Source organism: Lepidochelys kempii, chromosome 6 (assembly GCF_965140265.1).
Source record: "Lepidochelys kempii isolate rLepKem1 chromosome 6, rLepKem1.hap2, whole genome shotgun sequence".
In the NCBI taxonomy this organism is placed as follows: domain Eukaryota; kingdom Metazoa; phylum Chordata; order Testudines; family Cheloniidae; genus Lepidochelys; species Lepidochelys kempii.
Window position 1 is genome coordinate 71346361 of NC_133261.1, and position 15522 is coordinate 71361882.

General features: G+C 43.4%; 1 protein-coding gene across 7 annotated transcripts in view; it reads right to left on the reverse strand.

Moving 5' to 3' along the window:
• Positions 1–206: 206 nt before the first annotated feature.
• Positions 207–15522, reverse strand: part of LOC140913036 (cytosolic phospholipase A2 beta-like) — a 72865-nt gene continuing 57549 nt past the window's right edge. For 4 of the 7 annotated variants that reach the window (XM_073348665.1, XM_073348669.1, XM_073348668.1 and 1 more), the window contains 7 exons: positions 14361–14478; positions 12366–12503; positions 10186–10290; positions 9017–9208; positions 6293–6459; positions 3696–3882; positions 208–904 (listed from right to left, as the gene is read on the reverse strand). In XM_073348665.1, the coding sequence (XP_073204766.1) occupies positions 660–904; positions 3696–3882; positions 6293–6459; positions 9017–9208; positions 10186–10290; positions 12366–12503; positions 14361–14478 (1152 nt within the window). In that variant the 3' untranslated portion in view covers positions 208–659. Of the gene's footprint in view, positions 905–3695; positions 3883–6292; positions 6471–9016; positions 9209–10185; positions 10291–12365; positions 12504–14360; positions 14479–15522 lie in introns of those variants that run through there. The other 3 variants (XM_073348664.1, XM_073348672.1, XM_073348666.1) reach the window with 3 other exon arrangements.

Genomic DNA, 15522 nt, shown 5'->3' on the forward strand with positions numbered 1-15522 from the left:
ATTGCCCTCAACACCATGAGGGGATGGGGTGGCATCAGCTCAGTACTGAGAGAAGAGTTTCAGAGGGGTAGCCCTGTTAGTCTCTAAGGTGCCACAAGGACTCCTCATTGGTTTTGCTGATACAGACTAACAAATTTATTTGGGCATAAGCTTTCGTGGGCTATAACCCACTTCATCAGATGCAGGGAGTGGAAAAAAAGTAGGCAGGTATAAATATACAGCATATGAAAAGATGGGAGTTGCCTTACCAAGTGGGGTGGGGGGGTCAGTGCTAACGAGGCCAATTCAATTAGGGTGAATGTTGCCCATAGGGGTGAAAATCAACAGAGGGAAAATTATTTTTTGTAGTGACCCAGCCACTGAGAGTCGAGTGTAACTCACTGAACTACCACTGGGATTTCCTGGGAGGTCTCCTACCAACCACTAACCAGGCCCCACCCTCATAGCTTATAAGAACAGAGCCTGAGGTTGGTATGGCTGCAAAAACTGGAATTTTTAATGAAACTTTTTTACAGCGAAGACAATTTGAAATGGACAAGATGAGAAATATACAGCTGCCGTATCACTTCATACAATGTAATAGGTAATCAGCAGTGCCTCCGGTAAAATATTGGCAGAACACTGTAACCTATAGTGAGTAGATGATGCAGAAATACTGCCTAGGCAGATTCAACTTCAGAACCGGTGGGTAAACGTGCCCTCTTGCTGGTTCTCCTCCATTCCATAGCCCTCTGAATGGACTGTAAAATCAGGTCTTTGTTATTGTGGATGTTGTAGCTGGTCAGATTCACCAGTTTGTCAAAGTCTTCAGCAGAGTACATTAGTTTTGTAAAATAATATGGTGAGTTACTGTTGGTCAAATTTATATCACCATCCTTCATCTCCAAGGGACTGCGCTTCACCCCTGCAGAGGAAGAGAAAAGCCACCATTGTGAGCTGACTCTTGAATACAAAAGACAGGAAAATGTGTGTCTGGCACACATTACATTCTCAATAGCAATAGCAGTGAACATTTTCTGTTACGTCCTACTGGTCATTAAATGAGGGCTAGCATAAATGGAGCACTCTGACTGGTCAAATGGGGATTCTAACTCTGTGGGTATCCTGCGGACCTAAATGGGTGTTGAAATTTTTTGATGAAGCTAAGTAGAATATGTCTGCATTTCAAACTCTGACTTTAAACCTGTTGACAAACCCCTGCCAGAAGCAGAGAAGGAACAAAAATACATTGGAGGCAGTGGGCCAATTTTTTTCCCCTCTCAGTTAAACTGGCATAAATATGAAGTAATTCCATTGACTTCAATGCTCTGGCTTGACATCACACTGAGTGCAGAATTAGGCCTACAGGCCTTTTCTGAACACTACCGGCCTGATTCTCAAGTACCCCTTCCTTGCACACAATTCCCGCTCAGATTAGTGGGAGCTGCTGGTGCTTGATACCTCTGAAGTTCAGGCCATATGGGTCAAATTCTGCCAGCAGGTAATCCATGCAATGCCACAGGAGGCAGAAAAGAATAAATCAACAGAGTCCAAGCCAGTCGCATACGGAAGAGTGGAAGGGGATGGGGAGTCTTCTGCATATCAATCTGTGTTCCTCCAGCTATCAGGTATCACATCTTCATTCTCCAGTTTAACACCATACCCCAAATGTGCCAGTATCCAACATGCCAATGCTCCTGGTAAGTTTTATTATTTATTTAGCACTTAATATCAGGAAATCCTGTTTACTGCATCCAAGGACTACAGAAAGTGAATATTTATGCTTTCGAGTTTGGACTTACACTTCCTTCCTCTCATTTTGCAAGAGAATCTAATTTATTTGCAGCCTGAAAGCAAACTGCCCAGATCAATCTAAATCTGCACGATCTCTGCTAGGGCTCTAAACAGGCCATACTTGAGATGTTATCTGCAATATCTACCTGAGCCATGTGAAATTGACACCTACACTGTGCTCATGAAGTATCAGCTGGCTTCCACACTCTAACTTGGATTATCAGTTTTTCCTGTAAGTTTGATTTCCAGGCTAGGGATATTGAATAATACTCTGTAGAATTTCTGGTGATGTGTTAACACTTTGCCTCAAATGGATCTTTTAGTGTTCTAGCATCATGAGCCACATTTCCTATGCCAACCACCTACGCTGTAGATGCCACTGCTGGTTTTGAGCATGCAAATGCAGGATTTTCATTTTAAAGGGCCAATTTTTCAAAACTGGCCACCTAGTCAAAATCAAATGATTAAATAAAAAGCTCTCTGAGGTGTCTCCCACTCAGCCAGAAATGAAAATTACCACTTTTAAAGTTGAAATCACTAGACCTCCCATTCCCCAAATGCACACTTTCACAGTTGACCTGTCAGCTTGAAGTCCAGATCTATGAATAAATTACTCTTTGGAGGCAAACCGGTATGACTCATAACTCACAGGTTTGGGCCTCGGCCACTGAGAAGCTAAACTCCCGCATTCCTTCCACATACTCTCAGCTGCTTTTCATTAAGTGAACTGTGAAAGCCTCTGTTTGACCTGTTATGCTGTGTTCAACAGCTTTGCCTGAATGTGCATTACTCGGTGAAGCTTTCTCTGTCCCCATGGTCGGGCTACAGCCTTCTTCCTAACATGTTGATTACTAACCTGTAAAGTTTCTACACTGGATTTAGTCACAGTCTGTTTATGCTGTGTTTAACACTAGTATTAATGTTCCATGGTAAATGATAGTAACAGTGGAAACATTTTTCTTAACCACTTATTTTTTAGTTGCTCATAACTTTATTCAAACATTCCTTCTGGGGAGAAGTTTTCCATGAGCAAATGAATTTTTCTGCAAAGCTTGAACAGAATCGATTTAACTGTTAGAGTGTTTTTCTTTGTGTACTCATCTCAAAAACCCAGTTTGCTTCAGGTCTGATTTGAAATTTTGCACTTTGATAGCTCAAAAGGGGTGCAGCATCCTCACTGGGAAAGGCAAATCATTCCAAGTCTGAATAAAATCAATTCATTGTTTTCAAAGGTCTGAGTGTTTACAATTGGACCATCTGCACAGGCATAGCTAGAACGTTGCCTGTTCCTTTTTTTCAGGGTGTCCCACAGCTGTTTAGAAAACCAGGTACCAGCTACTGAATCTCGCTTTAAAGTGTCCTTTGCTGCTTAAGGCACCTTCTGAGGGAACAGCCTGCTGCTAAATATCTACAGAGATTTAAGCACAATCTTGGTGCAGAGAATGAGCAGTGCTAAAGGTGGTACTAGCTTCCCTGTAGGTCATGGGAGCATCAGGGTGAGAGCAGAGCTGGCCCAGAGTGGATGTATCCATTTATGGGGGAGGGGGGTGGGCTGCTACTTTAATATGTTCTTCCCCTAGAGTCCAGGAAGAATTCTAGCTGAGTCAGCCAAAAATTCTCTTATCCCATCCCCCACTACAACCCAGCCCCCTCCACACTCTTCACATGCAAAAGCCACAAAGCATCATTTATTCTGACATTGTTTGCTAGTCTGCATCAATCTCCACGTGTCTGCTCAAACTTGGCTCTGTCGAGGCTTTTGCTGGTATATGTTAGGTCACTGGAGAGTGCAGTCAAAAAACAGGGACTCAGCCCTGGGAATTCATAACAGAGGTGAACAGGACAAATGGGAAATCAGATGTGGGAAGACTGGTCACACAAAGTGTAGTAAAATGATTGGTTCCTGTTAACAGTGAACTTACCAGGTTCCTTGTAGTCCTTGAAAGTGTTGTTCACCAATGGGAAGTGGAGCACTATGGGAGCTCTGGAGTTCTCTGCCTCTGAAAACACGTAACATTCCTTGGGATTCTTCTTGTCTTCCTCACTCAGCTCAATTTTGGGGAATGGGATTCCTTGCGTTTTGCAGTATCTGTATGTAATCTCTAATTGCTGGTTAGACACAGAATATGACCACATTAGAACCCTCACAAAAGACTAGACTCAGGCTTTCCTGTAACAAGTGACACTGAATTACTCTGAAACCACACGAGGCACAATACTGAATGATAGAAACACCCTATACAGCTGCCTGACCAAAAGCCTCCGTGTTATTAAAGCTCAGAGGGTAGGAATTTCCAGCACTGGCTTAACTCTGTTTCCATTGAAGTTGGTGGCAGTTTTAGCTTAGATTTTAGTGGGGGCAGAATTAGGCCAACTCTGAGTGTTTTGCAAATCCCATCCATACTTTATAAACAAACCCCACACAGAGTAATGAAAGGGGCTTGTGGCAAGAGAGAAAAAGGGTTACAATTATTCTCTACTAGACATAGGGCACATCTGAATTTTCCAAAAGTATGGAAATGTCAGAGCCAAGGTTTTTGTTCAGTCCATTGTCAAGAGAGGGATGTTCAATGCCAAGCTTTTGTTTCAAGTTCACCTGTACTATCGATCCATGGTAGGAATTGTTATAGTAGCTGGAGAGAATCAAGCACTGGCATGTTCCCCCGTGTGTGCTTTGTACTTTATCCCATTAGTAAAATGTCCCTGTCCGTCTGCTTCTAGGTGCCTTTACAATACTCAGTAAAAGCATCATTCTTCATAAGCCAATTCAAGGTAAGCAAAATATGGTAATTTTTTGCCAAAAATGGTAATTCTTCCACCAGCCCTAAACTCCCTTAGACAACCTCCTCAGTAAAATCCTGAGTAATTCAAAAGCCCCTTCCAGCCGGCCCTGAGGACCAACACACTCAATATGTGTCAGACTAAGATGGGCAGTGAATTCCAGAATCGCAGAACCCGCACACTGAAATATGCTGCCTCAAACCTCTAGATGTATACGTCTAGGTGATCTTAGTTGCTGGGTTAAAACCCCAGGTCAGGGTGGACATCGCTAAGTGACACAAGACCATCTATATGAAGCCATCTAGATCAATAACAACCACTAATTGCACCCAGATATGAACTAGAACAGGGGTGGGCAAACTTTTTGGCCTGAGGGCCACATGGGGGAATAGAAATTGTATGGCGGGCCATTAAATCTCACAACATTGGGATTGGGGTTTGGGAGGGGGTGAGGGCTCTGGTCAGGGGTGCAGGGTGCTCTGGGGTGGGACCAAAGGCTTTGGAGGGCGGGAGGGGATCAGGGCTGGGGCAGGGGTGCAGGAAAGGGTGCAGGTTCTGGCTGGGGGTGCGGGCTCTGGGGTGAGGATGAGAGGTTTGGGATGCAGAGGGTGCTCTGGGCTGGGTTTGAGGGGTTTGGAGAGCAGGAGGGGGATCATGGCAGGGGCAGGTGGTTGGGGCATGGAGAGAGGCTCGGGGGTGCAGGCTTTGAGCGGTGCTTACCTCAAGCAGCTCCCAGAAGCAGTGGCATGTCCCTTCTCCAGTTCCTATGCAGAGGCAAGGCCAGGAGGCTCTGCACACTGCCCCATCCACAGGCACCACCCCTGCAGCTCCCATTGGAGCACCGGAGAGGGACAATGGAGCGCGTAGGAGCCAGAGCAGGGCCATGATGCAGCTTCCAGAAGCCGCATGGTGCGGCCCCCAACCCAGTGCCTCAGTTGGCAAGCCGGAGCAGGGCAAGCCCCAGACCCCGCTCCCCAGCGGGAGCTCTCAGACCTGCTTAAAACAGCTCGCTGGCCGGATCGGGCCCATGGCCATAGTTTGCCTGTCCCTGAACTAGAACCTAGTGCAGTCTGTGAAGCAAAGATTTACTACACTCCTTTCAAGAAACACTAACTATCTGAGCTTCTGTGCTCTGGAATGACTGAATTTTCCAGCGGTCTATGGTAACTCTAAGCAGTTCACTGTGCATTAATCCAACATGGAAATGACTGTGCCATACATATGTAGCCACTCACTGTCCAAATGGAAGGAAAAAGTAGGATAATTCTCCTCACATTCCTATTAAAAACGTAAAACATAATAGATAATCTCATTTTTTCATGAAACCATGCATGCAGTCCACTTGGCTCTTGATGTAAACTGGAGATAGGCTTTGTTGGAACATTATACCTTTTCTGTGCATTTTTACTGGTGTTTTGGCCATTCTGACTAGTTTGCTCTCCTATGAAGGGGGAAATAATGGGAGCCTCTTGGTGGTTATTAACTAAACACTGTTTAGTTTGGTGGCAAAAGATATTGGACCTGATTCAGCAACTGCTTACAACAGTCCTACATGGGTATTAATTTTCTGACATCAGCAGTTACTCCTCTTTTGCACCACTGTGATAGTGGACTTTGGACTACTGAGTCCAAATCCTATTATAACTGTACTGTTAAAAACAAAATAAAAATGGCAGGCAAGCCTTGTAGGAAAGGTGACATCAGTGCAACAAGCAATAGTGAATTTAAATCATCTCACCTGGAACATATTGCCCATTGAGTAATCAAGTGAGATGATGACATCCACATTCCTCTCAGGCTTGAGAAGCGGTGGGCAACTGGTGTTAATGAAATAGCCAACATCTATTAGGCAGAGATGTTTCTCCTGTGGAGTCAGTTTGTTAGGGGATAAGTCCAGCACAGTGTCTGAAAGATAACTGTATTTTAATCAGTGTATCACTAGGAACAATGGACTATTTTTTAAGAATAAGAAAACAAAAAGACAAGATAGTATTAAGTGGCATCTTGCAGTAATTTTAATACGGTTGTAACATGCTTTTCAGCTCCTCATAATTGCCTCCTGAGGATCTTATCGTACTTATGAAAATTAATTAAGCCTCACTATTCCTAAAAAGTAGACAAATATTACTAGATGGATTTTACAGATCGGTAAACTAAGGCATGCAGCGATATAAGGCCCAGATCCTGATAGATTGAGTAGCACATCACTCCACAGTAGTCCAGTCCACTTGGCTTCTCCCTTCCAAGCCCATTATCATTCCCTGGTGGTAAATGCCATTACCTTACTCCCTGGGAGTAAGGCACTATTCAGCATGAGTAAGGATATCAGAATATGATCCTAAATGATTTGCCCAAGGTCACAAAATGAGTGAATGGCAAAGCCAGGAACAGAACCCTGGAGTTCTGACTAGTTTGTGGTCAGAAGCAGGAGTTAACAGCTAGATCACATAGCTGCTTTATGTAATTTTTAGTATATTTCATTTCTGTTGACCTGTCTGCCATAGAATCATACAATAGAGTTGATTTAAAATATGTATAACAACTGTAAGGTGTTCCACATTTTGGAATGCATCTTTGACAGCATCCTGAAGTAATAACTTATGTTTCCATATCCCCTGTTAAAATTAGCAAATAATTCTGTAAAAATGTAACGTTCACGGCTGCTAGGAACTCAAGATCCTGATTTAATGAGGGTAAGTTACTTGGTGATTCACAGAGCAAAAACAGGAAGGGGTTTACATTTCAGTTCCTTTTGGTTCAGTGTATATTATTAATTTAAAATTCCACCCCCAACCCAAACCCCCATCTGCATATCACTGTGTTGAAAGTTTTCAGAGTAACAGTCATGTTAGTCTGTATTCACAAAAAGAAAAGGAGTACTTGTGGCACCTTAGAGACTAACCAATTTATTTGAGCATAAGTCCTGTACTTACTTTTCACTGGAAATCTGAATTAAAGCAAGCACTTCATTGGGAGAGTCCCCTCTTATATATTCAAACTCAAAAAGAGCCTTTAAATAAATCCTTTCCATTAAAATCCCTCAAGGGAGTCAACTGGAGTCATTAATTATTTCACTGTGTAAAATTCCCTGGTCTCATTTCACAAATTTACCACAGCAAAAATGAGGCCATTCATGAGCTCTCTTCTTCCCTCTCCAACCACCACCTGGCTGGTAAAAAAGTCTGTTAAACCCAGACCTGAGGTTTCAGTAGGTCTTATCTGAAGAAAACTCTTTAAAACAAAATAAAATGCACCTTTAACCTAGAAAGCCTACCCTTATAACTCATAACACATGAACTAGGGGTCACCAAATAAAATTAATAGGCAGCAGGTTTAAAACAAACAAAAGGAAGTATTTTTTCACACAATGCACAGTCAACCTGTGGAACTCCTTGCCAGAGGATGTTGCAAAGGCCAAGACTATAACAGGGTTCAAAAAAGAAATAGATAAGTTCATGGACAATAGGTCCATCAATGGCTATTAGCCAGGATGGGCAGAGATGGTGTTGCTAGCCTCTGTTTGCCAGAAGCTGGGAATGGGTGACAGAGGATGGATCACTTCATGATTACCTGTTCTGTTCATTCCCTCTGGGGCACCTGGCATTGGCCGCTGTCGGAGGACAGGATAGTGGGCTAGATGGACCTTTGGTCTGACCCAGTATGGCCATTTTTATGTTCTTATATCATTCCTGCACATGCAGATGACCTCTCTTCCTGCCTCTGATCTAAAGATGGGCTCTTGGACCTAACCTTTTCTTGGCTTCACTGAAGTAGCCAAAAGAGGTTGCAACACCCGATCAGTTATTCACTTTTCCCACAACAGACTGTATGCTTTCCTCCATGCCTCGCCTTATGCATGGGATACCTTCCCTGAACTAATCTGCAAGGCTACTATGCTCTACTCCTGCAAATCCCTCCTCAAGACCCATTTCTATTAGGTTGCCTTCACAAATATTCCAGCTGATAATGCGAGTTGATACTGTTTATTTGATTGTATGTTTTATCCCTCTCCCCCCACACTTCAGATGTTGCTGGTTTTCTTAGGATGTGAGCTCTTTGGGACAGGGACTTTCTCATGTTGTGCATTTGGAAAACATCTAGCACGTTGTGGGCTCTACCTGAATCCAACTGACAACAGCAGCAGAAGGATCTGCCACTGCCAGCAGGGCTGAGGGTACAATGGCAGCCAGAGTTGGACAGGTGGGATCTAGAACTTGCAAGGAGCTTGGAGGTGCACAGGGGTCAACCTCATCCTCTTGCTTGCATTCTAGGGATGAGGTCCCAGAGTGGCTGGTTCTCCAGGTATAAAGGCAGCATACATGGGCAGATTCATATTTTCATCCAACCCATTCACTCATCTCTAACACATAATGACTTGTTACATTTTTGTTATTGGCATTAGTCGTATCCCTTGACCTGAGGTGATACCTCAAAAGTGCAGCTAATGTTTAGTTGCAGTTACCTTTCCATTCAATAAATCCTCTCTGTTGGAGATAGTCCTTGTAAAATTCTAGGCCTCTCAAGAAGTTATGAGTCTCTTCCAGTAGCGGGCGGATGGTTAGAATATCATTAAAGATTTCGCAAAGGTTCCCTGACATGGAACAGGAAGGCTTGATGATAACGGAAGAGTCATCGGAAGCATTATTTTCTCTAGCTGGGAAATAGAAAAAGGAGGGTAAGAGAGAACTTTGACAAAGAATGTGGAATGCTCCTTTCTTGGGCTAATCACCCTCTCTGTCTATTTTGTGGGTCAACGCTCTTGTTTCTTTGTCTGTGCACCTCTCTCTCTCTCTCTCTCTCACACACACACACACACACACACACACACTTTAATGAAACAGTTGACCATATTTGATTCTTTTTTAAAGAATGATTTCCAATTTCTAGCCTTCCAAATGACATGCTTGCTTCATAGCCCTGCTGAGAGCCTGACATCACCAATTGCCCCACCTTTTGCATAGTCACAGTTGAAGTGAACTAGTGGTTTGAGAGGAAAATTAAAACTAATCAAAACATTTTTAATTAGCACTTAAATATGGCTGGGTTCAACAGGATGAGATTGGAAGGGTCATTGGGTAAGTGGCAAGGTGAGCGATAAGTTGGTTTGGGCTAGTAGGATGATACTAGCACTTTAGGATTCTTGGTCCTATTTGATTTCAATGATCTTTACAAGAGTTTCCATTTCAATTGTTTAAAAGACACAAAAATAAGGTAAGGGCAGTGCTACTGACCCAGCGCCATTACCGAATATGAAACAATGGCAACACAATATTGGTCAGCTGAGGAAGTGGCAGAAAAAAGGTTACACTGTAATATACTGGTATAAGAGTCCTACATGGCCTCCATGCAGAATGAACCCGTTTCTGTGAACCCATTTCTGTCACAAGGGAAAGACTCCCATACTATCTCAATGCTTTCAGAGTAAATCTGATACAAGTGAAAATTATACTGGGGGATCCACTGGTAACCACAGTGGAATGACAGAACACAAGTAATGCACTGGTGTTTAGAGAGTTTGTGAGGGTCCATTAGCAGAAGAAGCAGAAATGTATCTTCTCCTAATCCTCTCCTTGATAATGGGAACTATGCGGTAAGAATATATGTTGATCTTAAAACACTTTAAACTCTTACCCATATCTGCCACGTCTTTGGCCCAATGGTCCCAGAATTCATCTGAATTTGAGGACCAGTATAAGCCATCCAACAAATTTCGAGTAAAAATATTAGTCCAGATACCTGCAAGTCCAACCACATGAGAGAAATACCATATCAGCTCAAGTTAACCAGTGGTTTACCTCATCTGAATAAAAATGTCATGAATTTTTACTTACAAGAACCCATGTTGAGTATAGTTAACTAGTTTGAGTTGATTATGCTGTAACGTAGTGCCCTCGATAAAAGAGCAAATCTGGGACTTCGGCTACAAAGATTGGCAGAGCCCAGCCAAGAAAAGCTCCTCCTCAGATGCTGGTGGACATTGCATTCTCTCATTCTACTGGAGGGCAGCAAAGTACAGACTTCACCCACCCAAAAGAGGTCCTCTAATCCCCATGTGTATTATGTGGAGATAGAGAGTATAGAATATTGACAAAAAGGTGTGATGAAGCAGAAAGAACCCAAGACCCTTCTGTGAACTGGTCTTTGGGTCAGAACAGACCAGCAGAGCACAATGTAGTGAATCTATTATTAGTAATATCTGCTAAGGGTGTAGCTGTTGTTGCTCTTTCCATCAGGATGAAGAGAGTGGGAGGGCACCAGCTGGGGAAGATTTGGCGGTAGGTGCTAGGATGGCAGTTGGGAGGCATGGGGCACAGAAGCAAGGTGTCTGGGACTGTGGGAGCAGCATGGTGTTGAGGGCAGTTGAGGAATAGCCTTGAGCTCCACCAGGTGTGAGGGCTAATAAGGCCTTAGCAACAGAAGCACATACAGAGCTTGCCTCAGCCATGGCACACCTAGCATGGCTCCAGGGACTGTTTCAAGAGAGATGCTACCACAGCACTGCAGAGATCCCACAGGGGCAGCATTTACGATGTAAATGAGACCCAGAGACATCTGCTGCTCCGCAACAGCACGGTGCAGCACGGTTTTCTCTTGCATGAAATCACCAGCACCCAAGAGAGGGTTATCAAATCAAGTGTTATTACTTCTATTTATAAATGAAGGCGTGTATCTGTTTGATGAGAATTTGACAGGTACAGGATCAGATTGTGAATGGACTTGTGTAGATGTACTGGGGTACAAGGAGCTCCCACTTCTTGTGCCCTCAATGCACACACACACACACACAAGAGGCCAAACTCAATCATGGTGCGACTGCCAGTGTTGCCATCTCTTGCAATGAGAGTAAGACTGTTTTAGCCCCTAGTGGAGCCAGTTTATGATGCCAAAAGCTCCTGCCCTGATATGGATTTCAGCCCTGCTTAAAGGGGGGAACCCATTCTGATTGGTTCCCTTCCCCACATGCCTGCCTCCTGGGGAAAAGCAACCAATCAGGGCTGCTGCAGGAGGCTCTCTCCCCTCAAGAGTCAAGAGGAGTTTGGGGGTATGGCAGGGGAAAGCTGACACCATTGTCACAGGAGAGGAGGGAGCAGAAAGACCTTAGCAATTCTGCTTCCTCCTCCCTTCCCCATCCTATGAAAAATGGATTGGCTCTGTTTGCTGCTGCTCCTCCCCCTCCATCCCTGTGCCACCAGGTCTGGGAAGGGGGTGAAGAATCCCTGGAGTTCCAGGAGGACCAGAGGTAAACAGATGGGCAAAGGGCCAATGTGGGAATGGGGGGACAGAAGTGATGAGGGGTTGGGAATGCATCACTAATTGGTGGTCTATGGGATGGGCAGGTGTGGGGGCTGGTGGGCTAGAATGGATGTGGGGGCTGGTAAGTACATAATTCATTTCTGGGCTGGGGGATAGGTAGATATGGGGTTGCAGGGCACAGAATTAATTATTTAGAAATTTGGGGTTTGAGGAGAAGCTGGAATCTCTGCGAGTGCCAAAACCAGCCAACTCTGTATTTGGAAGAGTTGGCAACTCTGATTGTGTCAGTAGGGAAGGGGGTAGGGGGAGTCCAAAAATCAAAAGATAGACCAAAAACACAGTATAATTTTTTTTAAATCTTGTTATTTTAGGGAGACCGAACTATGATTTTTGAACTTTCGAGGTTAGCAGTACTCGACTCCATTGGATCTGGGTAAATTTGACCCTAGGAATCTGGCCATTTAGGACTGCAATATATAGATCAGTGGCCAGCCAGTGCCACATTTATGTTCTCTATGGTGTTTTAATTAGGCTATGTTCCATGAATAATAGGTCACCTTCCAGAAAGCAGATCCGAGACTCTGGGAGCTTCTTCACCAACCTCCCCATGAAGAACTCACTGTCAAAATGTTCTGATCGAATGGAGGCTCCGTATTTCTGGAATCCCACCTCGTAAGGTGAGAACTCCACCCATTCTACAAAAGGATTGACACACAAGACTTTTATTATAATGTTAAGAGAGTAGGAAAAGAAAATGAGACTTACGCAGATGGATAAAGCAATTCACAAATCAAACAATTTTGCTCCCCCCAGCTCCTCTGTGCTGACTGTAGCTTGTATATGATAAGCCATACTACCCTTTTCATTCACATTTGGCGCTGATGTACATGGAGACTAAATTGGTTTCTCATCTCAGGAGAATATTGTCTCTCCAGATAAGAGTTGAGAGACCCATTGATGAAGCCCTGGGTGGAAGCCCAGGATTGAATGAATCTGGATACTCGGACATAGAGGCCAATTAGTGCCAACTGGTTCACTGTTGGGTAACAGCAACTCCTAACAGGCCTGACAAACTCACTACCCTAACACACCGCTTTCATGGTATTTATCCATAAACCATGTTATGTAAGATCTTACCTGAAAGCCAGGATCATGCTGATCATTAATATTATTGTGAAATGTATGTGTGCCTATTATGTAAAAAGTTACATATGCATAATGATAACATGCTCCTAAAGTCTGAATCAAAGTAGGGTTGACAAATGGGTTTTTCCAAGACAAAGGGTAGATATCCACCTATCTATCTTGGTTCACGTGTAAACTAAGCATTGTAAGTCAACACAGTGGAAACCCCCATTAACATATAAAGTCAACAGGGAGATGGAAAGTGAACAGGGAGAGAAGACATCAGAGACTGAACCACAGAGAGCTGGGGATAGACAATGAACTTTGGGGATATAAGAAGAAGGCAAAAGGACACCCCTTGATCCTGCACATGAGGAAGTATTCAGGCAATGCAATTACATTTGTGAAAATGGGATCCCAACCTGCCCTGGTTAGAAACACTATAAAGAACATTGAGGTGACTGCTTTTAGACTGATGGTTAGTCTGCTAAAGTTAAGTTTAGTCTCTAGAAAGCAGGTATTGGTTTTGTTTTATATGTAACCTCTCTGTTTCTATTATCCTTACTCACTAGCTCTTAAATCTTAACCTTTGATAATAAACTTAAGATAGATCTATAGTGAAAACAATCTCAGTGCTGTGATGTTATACAAGAACTGATCCTGGGTTGAATCAGATAAGTTGGTGTGCACATGGTTCCCTTGAGGACACAATACCTAGTATTTCTGTGAGTGTTCAGTGGATAAGGGCTGGACTCTACAAGGGAACAATTCAAAGAGCGGTCAGGGACTGGGGTGAACCTACTGTTAAGCTGCAAGGCAAAGTAAGCGCTGGCATAGCCCACGGGACTGTTTTAGCACTTAGCAAGCTGGTGGTGCAAAAAGGTGGCTCTCCGTCCTGAGCATGCTAACAACCATCACAGATGCTAAGGCCAAGATTTTCAAAAAATGTGGGCCTAACATTAGACTCCAAAGCTTAGATTCAGGCTTCTAAATAAGATCAGATCATTGCCTGTTTAGATATGTATATGGCCCTCCTCATGGTAGTAAACAAGGGCAGTAGAGAAGTACTCTCCTGATTTTACAGATGGGGAACTAAGACACAAGGTACATTAAAGGATTTGCCCAAGGTTACACAGAAGGTCTGTGGCTCAGCTGGAAACTACACTCCAGTCTCCTGAGTCTACAACCAAGTTCCCTGTCCATGTCCAAGTGCCCTATCCTCTAAATCATCTCCTCTCATCTTCAAAAGTAATGAGCACCCAGCAGTTCCCAGGTAAGGACGAATTCCTTTCTCACTCCAATTAAAGGTAAACTTTCCAGAACTGGTGCTGAGCAGGAGGGATTTTTTCCCTTCTCAAAATCCCTTTAGCCTCTCTGACCCATAAGGAACTGAATTCAGAAACAAGGGTAAAGCTTGGAACACTTACCTCTAAATTTAAAAGTGCTGATCTGTTCTGCTTTGACGTTGAGGATTGCATAGAGAGGCAAGGGGTTCTGACCCTGATCCACAGCCTTGCGCTGGTCTGAGAGTTTACTTTCCTCTGGCTAACAAAGGAGACACAAAATATCACAAAGAGCATAAGGAAAATTGAAACAAAATCTGAAACGCAGTAAGAAGAAGCTGCCAGCAGAGTCAACCTAGGCAGCATAAATAGATGTGTTAATACCAAATGCATAAATCTATTGGACATATTGTCAAGCCGGACAGTCTCTGGACACAAATCAGACGTCAAGAATTATAACATTCAAAAACCAGTCAGAGAACACTTCAGTCTCCCTGGTCACTCAATTACAGACCTAAAAGTGGCAATGCTACAACAAAATAACTTCAAAAACAGACTCCAATGAGAAACTGCTGAATTGGAATTAACTTGCAAACTGGACACCATTAAATTAGGCTTGAAAAAGACTGGGAGTGGACTCTACATTACACAAAGTAAAACTATTTCCCCATGCTTATTTTTCCCCCTACTGTTCCTCACACCTTCTTGTCAACTGTTGGAAATGGGCCATCCTGATTACCACTACAAAAGGTTTTTCTTTTTCTTTTCTTTTTTTCCTCCTGCTAATAGCCAATCTTAACTGATCGCTCTCGTTACAGTTGGTATGGCAACACCCATTTTTTCATGTTCTCTGTGTATATATATCTCTTCCTACTGTATTTTCCACTGCATACATCCAATGACGGTGTTTTAGCCAATGAAAGCTTATGCTCAAATAAATTTGTTAGTTTCTAAGGTGCCACAAGTGCCCCTCGATATTTTCAGAAGTGGCCTCCAAATCTCTGTCTGGATTTCTGCATGGATATTTTTTGACACCAGGTAACATTTTCAAAAGCATCTGAATTATTTAGGCAAATCCTATTGACCTTTAATGAGGCAGAGGCAAATTTGCAGAAGTTATTAGTGATTTTGGTGACTCAGCTCTTGAGTGCCCAACTTCAGACACCTTTAAAGGCAGCTGATTTTCAGAGGCTGGTTGCTCAGCACCTTTCGAAAATCAGTAGGGCACTCAAAAACTGAGGCACTCAAAATCACGTGATGCTTTGGAAAATCTTAACTCACGTTTGAACATAGGACCTGGGCACTT